The 7608-nt window shown below is 41.5% G+C and overlaps 1 protein-coding gene across 1 annotated transcript; it reads right to left on the bottom strand.

Annotated features, from left to right (window-relative positions):
- Positions 1-252: 252 nt before the first annotated feature.
- Positions 253-2404, bottom strand: WFDC9 (WAP four-disulfide core domain 9; the record flags this gene model as incomplete). Its single annotated transcript, XM_080814733.1, has 3 exons — positions 253-283; positions 803-1002; positions 2255-2404. The coding sequence occupies 3 exons, from the start codon at positions 2402-2404 to the stop codon at positions 253-255; spliced, it is 381 nt and encodes a 126-aa protein (XP_080670859.1).
- Positions 2405-7608: the final 5204 nt, after the last annotated feature.

Genomic DNA, 7608 nt, shown 5'->3' with positions numbered 1-7608 from the left:
ATAGGAACAACTGTTGGCGATCATAAAGACAGAAGGAAACCACAGGAATGAAGTAAAAAACAATGCAGAGCCCTCAGGTTGGTTATCAGTTTATTTGGCAGAGACTTGAGCCTTCTCAGGATAGAGGAATCAAGGGGAGAATGGAAGTGTCTTCAGCCAGGCAAGTGAATAATCCAACAGGGATCCAGGGAGCACTCTTCTTAGACTACACAGTCATCCTCCAACCCACACCAGTGGTGTGCTAGCTAGAACCTAGGGGTTTAACATGGATTTAAAGGGTTCTCTGGAAGAGACAAGTCAAGTGGTTAAAATTAGGGATCTGTGAGGACATCCATTCCCAAACTTAATAGCACCCCAACCCCTGTCAATGGGAAGAGAAATTCTTGTAAGATCAGGTGTTACCCATTTTAAGCAATTTTTTCCCAAGAGATTTGCCAGTTGGGCAGATAGGTAGAGATGGGGTCTCTTTGGGCCTGCCTGGGACAAAGGACCAAAGGAGATACCAGACCAAGGAGACAACAGTCAGGGCCTTGGACAAAGGAGGGATGAACAAACTGATGGATGACCCTTTGGGGGAACTGAGTGAAAACGAAGGAAGAAAAGTGGACCCCCCCACATTGGTGTCTTGGGTTTTTTGCCTTGAATGGCAGCTAGGTATGGAGATAAGAGGACATTGCCTTATGCTGCCTGTTTCTTTGACCAGGATTTGGGTATATCTATTCCATGTCACAGCTTCAGAATGAGGGTGACCAGCAGTAAGGAAGTATGTTCATGTGCGACCTTCCCAATCTAGCCAACTCACCTATTGTCCAAGCAAATGTTTCCACAGAAGGTCCAACAGCATGTATGATTGAGAGATAAACACTCCAGTAATTTAGTGCACCTCTTCGCACAATACTTTAATGGAGGCTGTACCCAGCACTGCTCAGTGACTGTTCTTCCAACTGGAACTGAGATGGTAGATGGTAGACGATGGTAGGTGGTAGATCCATCCACCCATGACTTAGAGAAGAAACCCATCTTAAGCTTAACAATCCCTGAGCTCTGAAACCTGAGCTCAAAGTCACAAACAAAACATTTGTCTGCATTTTAAGGAAACCCTTTCCTTGAATTCTAGCTGTCTTTTCACAGGAAACTGTTCTTGCATCACATGTCTTCCCTCTTTCCACATGTTCCCACAGAATTGCAGGCCTTTGGGCCCTCCCAACCTCCCTGAAGATAGGGCCCAGGGGCAACCTCTCCATCCTGACACCACCCCACCAAATCTATTCTCACTGGACTTGGGATTTCAGGGATGGCAATATTGTCTAGCTCCACTTTCTATAACCAATTTATAGAATGCAAAACTCAGCTGGGGGAGAATGGGTACCTATTTTTCCTCTTGTCTGCTTGCTTCCATTCTCATACCACTAAGTACTCAGCCTATCCCCAAATTCCATCTCTTTTACTGGCCCACAACCCTCTCTTCATTATCTCAGTTTTATCATCTGACCCCAAACTTTGACTCTAAGGATTCCTTTTATTATTATTATTGTGTTATGTTAGTCACCATACAGTACATCATTAGTTTTTGATGTAGTGTTCTATGATTCATTGCTTGCATATAAAACCCAGTTCTCCATGAAATCTGTGCCCCCCTTAATACCCACCACCAGGCTCATCCATCCCCCCACCTACTCCCTTCTAAAACTCTCTGTTTGTTTCCTGGAGACCACACTCTCTCATGGTTCATCTCCCACTCCAACTTCTCCCCCTTCATTTTTCCCTTCTCCTAAGGTTCTCCATGTTTTCTTAATGTTCCACAAATAAGTGAAACCATATGATAATTTACTTTTTCTGTTTGACTTATTTCACTTAGCATTATCTCCTCCAGTCCCATCCAAGTTGATGCCCTTTTTTGTCTTTTCCATTTTTTCATATTCTAAAAGAGACTTCCCTTCCAAGTAAATAATATTTCTCTTTTGGTATTCATCAAAGGCACAGAGATTTGAAAATATGGGCTCAGAGGAAAGCTCTGTGTTGGTGTTTCCCCTGCCTAAGGTAGTCTAACATTAGAAAATATCACTTCTTGCTAGCTTATGGGATGGACTTATAGACTAAACTATATTCCCTTTCCATATACCCATTATCACTTTCAACTCAGACTGGGAGCTGGAAAGGGACCACATTGGGAACATCCAACCTAAATCTTTTTTGGATGTCTCTGTTTTAAGGAGGGTTGGGATCCAGGAAAGGTGGTCCCAGTATCACTTACACCAGAAATCCCAGGCCTGGGTGGACCCCCTCCTCCTGTGTCATACCACCTACAAAAAGCCTTGTTCTTGAGGCCTCCCAGCACAGGCAGAAGCATCACAACCCTATAGATGAGCATGATAAGTAGGAGAACCCAGGGCTTCACAATCATCTCTCTGTGTGTTTGGGTTAAACTTTGTCAGAAGATAGGTCTTCTCCAAATGCCACTAGAGGTAGAACAGAAATTAAGGAGGCTAGCATCAGAAAGAGAGAGAAAGTGCTTGTGAATAATGGATTATTCTTTCTCCTACTTCTTTTCACCCCCTGGCACCTAACAACATATCAAGTTAGCCATTGTCTTCCCCAAGCTATTTCCCCATCTCAAATTACATGCCACTTCCTTTGCAAAATTATTTCTTTTGAAAATGCATTGTTTTTTTTTCTTTTTTTTTTATTTCTTTTCAGTGTGTCCAGAATTCATTGTTTATGCACCACATCCCAAAAAAGCAGTAAATTTTTAGCTTTTATAATTTGTCAAAAACAACAACAACAAAAAAAAAGCTAAAAGGAAATAGATAAGCATTAGGAATTTCACCACCACCACCACCCCTGGGATAACCAATGTATGTATGTCCCTTCTTGTTGTACTCATATTTATGAATTTGGAATAATAGAATACATCAAGTGTCCTGATTTGTTTACTTAAGAATGTATGTAATAGGATAATATAATGGAAGTGTTAGTCCAGACCCTAGGTCTGAATACCAAAGTGATTCCAGAGTGAGTTATGTGAGATAGGTTACTACATAGGACTTGAGAAAGTTGATGGTCAATAACTGGTCAGGGGACTCTTAAACCTTTCATCTAAATAGATGATCCAAAGTTGAAGGAGTGGTAGACAGGGTTTTGAAGATTTTATAGGTAAAAAGATGTTCTCGGGGAAGTGGGGAAGTTGTCTTTTCTTTCCAAGTTGACAGAAAAGACTTTGTAGGTTCTACTCATAGAGCTTACTGTGTGTGTGTCTCCAGGAATTTGTAGGGATCCCGTAGACCTGAGTCATAATTGAAGATTCTAAGGGGTAATAAATCTGGCTAAAGTGGCCTTTAATACCAAAAAAGTGAGCTGCAGTTGGGGTACATCTGAATTGTAAATGGCCAGATGCCATTTTATGTCTGCAGTGAACTCTTGGTCTCCCATTAAGGAGTGCAAGATGCATAAAGCCAGCTTATGATAGCATGTACTATGTGAGAACTGTCTTACTCCCACTTACTGGTTCTTCATGCCTCTACTACCTAGGAGACAGAAACTTTTTATAGCAGATGGGGGTGAAGGAACAGAATCATGAAGAGCCCAAGTTGGAGATACTGACCACATCAACTACAACTAGAGCTTCTAAGAGAAGGGAGAGTCCACAGTTCTGAACCATGTGTGGAGTTATGGCTAATCACATGGACCTACACATTTAATTATTATTTTTTTATTTTTTTATTATATTATGCTAGTCACCATACAGTACATCATTAGGGTTTTTTTTATTCATTTCTTTTCAGCATAACAGAATTCATTGTTTATGCACCACACCCAGTGCTCCATGCAATATGTGCCCTCCATAATACCCACCACCTGGTTCCCCCAACCTCCCACCCCCTGCCCCTTCAAAACCCTCGGATTGTTTTTCAGAGTCCATAGTCTCTCATGGTTCATCTCCCCTTCCAATTTCCCTCATCTCCCTCCTCCTCTCCATCTCCCTATGTCCTCCTTGTTATTTGTTATGCTCCACAAATAAGTGAAACCATATGATAATTGACTCTCTCCGCTTGACTTATTTCACTGAGCATAATCTCTTCTAGTCCCGTCCATGTTGATACAAAAGTTGGGTATTCATCCTTTCTGATGGATGCACATAATACTCCATATACATCATTAGTTTTTGATGTAGTGTTCAATGATTCATTGTTTGTGTATAAAACCGAGTGCTCCATGCAATATGTGCCCTCCTTAATACCCATCACTGGCCTGACCCATCCCTACCCCCTCCCCTCTAAAACCCTCAGTTTGTTTCCTGGAATCCATAGTCTCTCATGGTTCATCTCCCCCTCCGATTTCCCCTCCTTCGTTTTTCCCTTCCTTCTCCTAATTTCCTCCATGCACATTTAATTATTAAATTGAGATGTTTTGTGACTGGAGTCACACAAAATTTGGGGACTTACCTAAGTTTTCATGATGAGGCAAGGAAACAATTAGCCCATCTAAATAAAGTATACAGGTAGGAGATCACATCATACAAATCATGCCAACAATTCAACTACCAACATCACAATCATTCCCCCCCCCCCATATCATGAAGACTCAAATATTTCCAATGTCTTTTTGTTATAAAAATGTCCTGATGAGCCTCTTTATAACTATATCTTTGGCACATGCCTTATTATTTGTATGTATGAGTTAATAGAGAAAGATTGCTGAGCAAAAGATGTTGTCTATTTTAGGCTTTGGAAAACATCTGCCACATTTTCTGACTAAGGGTTGGGTTATACTTACACCAACAGGATATCAGATGTGTGTTACCACACATCCTGTTCTACTCAAGGGGATACAAAGGAAAATCTGATACCACTCCGTTTGCTCTCCAGTATTTCAATGAGGAATGACCACATGCATCAGTGTCAAAGCGGCTTGAACTAGAACCCCAACACCCACTCCCCCCAACTTTTAGCTGTGGAAACTGGGCCAATCACCTAACTCCTGGAGCCTCAGCTACCTCATCTCTATTTCTGCATCATAGAAATAATATTCATATTCATCTCATTAGGTTACTAGGATCAAATAATCTAATGTATATGAAACACTCAGCATAGGACCCAGAACATAGTATATACTCAATAATGCTAGCTTTTAGTATTAAGCTCAGAATTTCCTCTCGTCTAGATGTTGGAAAAATATTTCCATTTAATTTTTTTAGTTTTTTTCTTTTATACTTTACATTTCAATTTGTTGAGAATTTAACCTGTGTGAGTAGAGGGGGAGTTCATTCATTTAATAAATATCTATTGGGGGGCACCTGGGTGGCTCAGTGGGTTAAAGCCTCTGCCTTCAGCTGGGGTCATGATCCTGGGGTCCTGGGATCGAGCCCCGCATCAGGCTCTCTGCTCAGTGGGGAGCCTGCTTCCTCCTCTCTCTCCCTCTGCCTAACTGTGATCTCTGTCAAATAAAATAAATAAAATATTTAAAAAAAAATAAATTAATATCTATTAGGGAGTGCCTGGGTGGCACAATTGGTTAAGTGTCTGGCTTTTGATTTTGCCTCAGGTCATGATCTCTGGGATCCAGACCCAGGTCGGGCTCTGTGCTGGACATGGAAACTACTTGAGATTCTCTCTCTCCCTCTACTCCTACCCCGCTCTCCTGCTCATGCATGAGTTCTATCTATCTCTATCTCAAAATAAAAAAATAAATATCTACTAAGTGTCTAATTACAAGTTCTAGGTACTGGAATAGAGTGGTGAACAAAACAGGCAAAAATCCTTAAATTCATAGAACTGACATTCTAATTAAACAATATAATGGGGAAGGACAAAGATGGTAGTAATTGTTAAGGAGAAAACAGAGAAGCAGAAGAGGATATACCCTGCTGAACCGGCAGTTGAGGGCTGGAGAAGATGGGGCAAGGAGGAAGGAAACTTAATTACCACTCAAAATTCCCAGAGCTCTCCCATCTGCAGCCCTTATCTGCTTCTTCACCATCCTGAAACCAAAGAGGAAGGAAAATAAAAGAGCCCAAGGAAAGAGTAAGATTCCAATATTATAAATTATGTGGTCACAAAACAGTGACTGTCCTTCTCCATGGAAGCCTTTATATTTCTTCAGACATTTTCCACCAAGCAGAAGTGCCTCCCCTGCACTGTCCAATATGGTAGCCACTACCCACATGTGATGATTTTGATTTAATTTAAAATTGAGCTTCCAGTCATTTCAAGCATTCCACAGCCACATGTGATTAGTGGCTATTATTTTTTTATTAGGATTTTATTTATTTATTGACAGAGAGATAGAGAGAGAGTGAAGCAGGCAGCCCAGCAGGTGGTGGGGGCAGGAGGGGGGGTGGAGAGAAGCAGACTCCCCACTGAGTAAGGATCCCCATGTGGGGCTCAACCCCAGGACCCTGAGATCATGACCTGAGCCAAAGGCAGATGTTTAACCTACTGAACCACCCAGGCACCCCACTAGTGGCTATTATATTAGACAGCTCAGACATACAACATTTCCATCACCCCTGAAAGTTCTAGAGAACAGCTATGCTCTAGAAGAATCAACCAAAATTCCTCTGCTCAAAAACAACTGTCCTGCTAGAGATCATTTAAAAGGGGCAAAATTCTTCAAAGGGGATTTGAAAATGTATTCTCTTTTCAGAAGAAGTGAAACTTAGAAGCTAGAAAAATGCAAGCTTTAATCATGTGAATCTTTGACACATTGACTTTGAGCAGGTTGGATATAGGAGAGCTGAGGAGAAGAAGATTTGGAGAGAAAGCAAAGGAGGAGAGAAGCCTTTAAAATGTAAAAGATCAGATGGTGGGGGGGCTTCCATCTTAGATGTTTACCTCTGTTCTCCAACTTTCTCCATTCAGAGCTCATGTCCCTGCCAGGAGGCCTCAGGATGGCTCTTGAAGGAAGTGTCAAGTAAAGGTATTGAGACTTCATTTACCATTGGCTAATGTTTAGTAAGAATACAACCTAATTGGTGAAGCTTCAGGCCAAAGGCGAACTACCTCTGAGCATGGTAGATTGCCAGAAATCCTATAAATCATTCACACAGTTTGTCCCAGAAAGCCAGTTTGACATGGCAGGATACCCAGTTCTTGAGCTGGATCAGAGTGTTCTTACAATCTTCTGAAGGCAGCAATGCATAGAAACACAGAGGAGCAAAGCAGATGCTCTGTCATCTGCTTATAGGTGGGGATACGAAGTAGGAGGTAGATGGGTGAAGGTGAGAATGCACTGGGGTGGGCTGGATTCCTGGACAGTATCTTTGCACAAAGAAGGAGGAAGACTGGTGCACACTGACAGAAACACAGTAAATCCAAAGCCATGGGTTCCATGAAGCTGTTTATTTATATCTAAAAATATCATCCCAGAGCAATCTATACGTTCAACACCATCCCGATCAAAACACCAATGGCATTTTGCAAAGTGCTGGAAGAAACAGTCCTAAAATTTGTATGGAACCAGAAAACACTCCAAATCACCAAGGAAATGTTAAAAAAGAAAAAATAAGCTGGGGACATCATATTGCCTGATTTCAAGCTATATTACTATGCTGTGATCACCAAGACAGCATGGTACTGGCACAAAACAGACACATAGATCAATGGAACAGAA

The sequence above is a fragment of the Martes martes genome, assembly GCF_963455335.1.
Source record: "Martes martes genome assembly, chromosome: 9".
Classification (NCBI taxonomy): domain Eukaryota; kingdom Metazoa; phylum Chordata; class Mammalia; order Carnivora; family Mustelidae; genus Martes; species Martes martes.
This window is presented reverse-complemented; position numbering and strand designations above follow the sequence as displayed.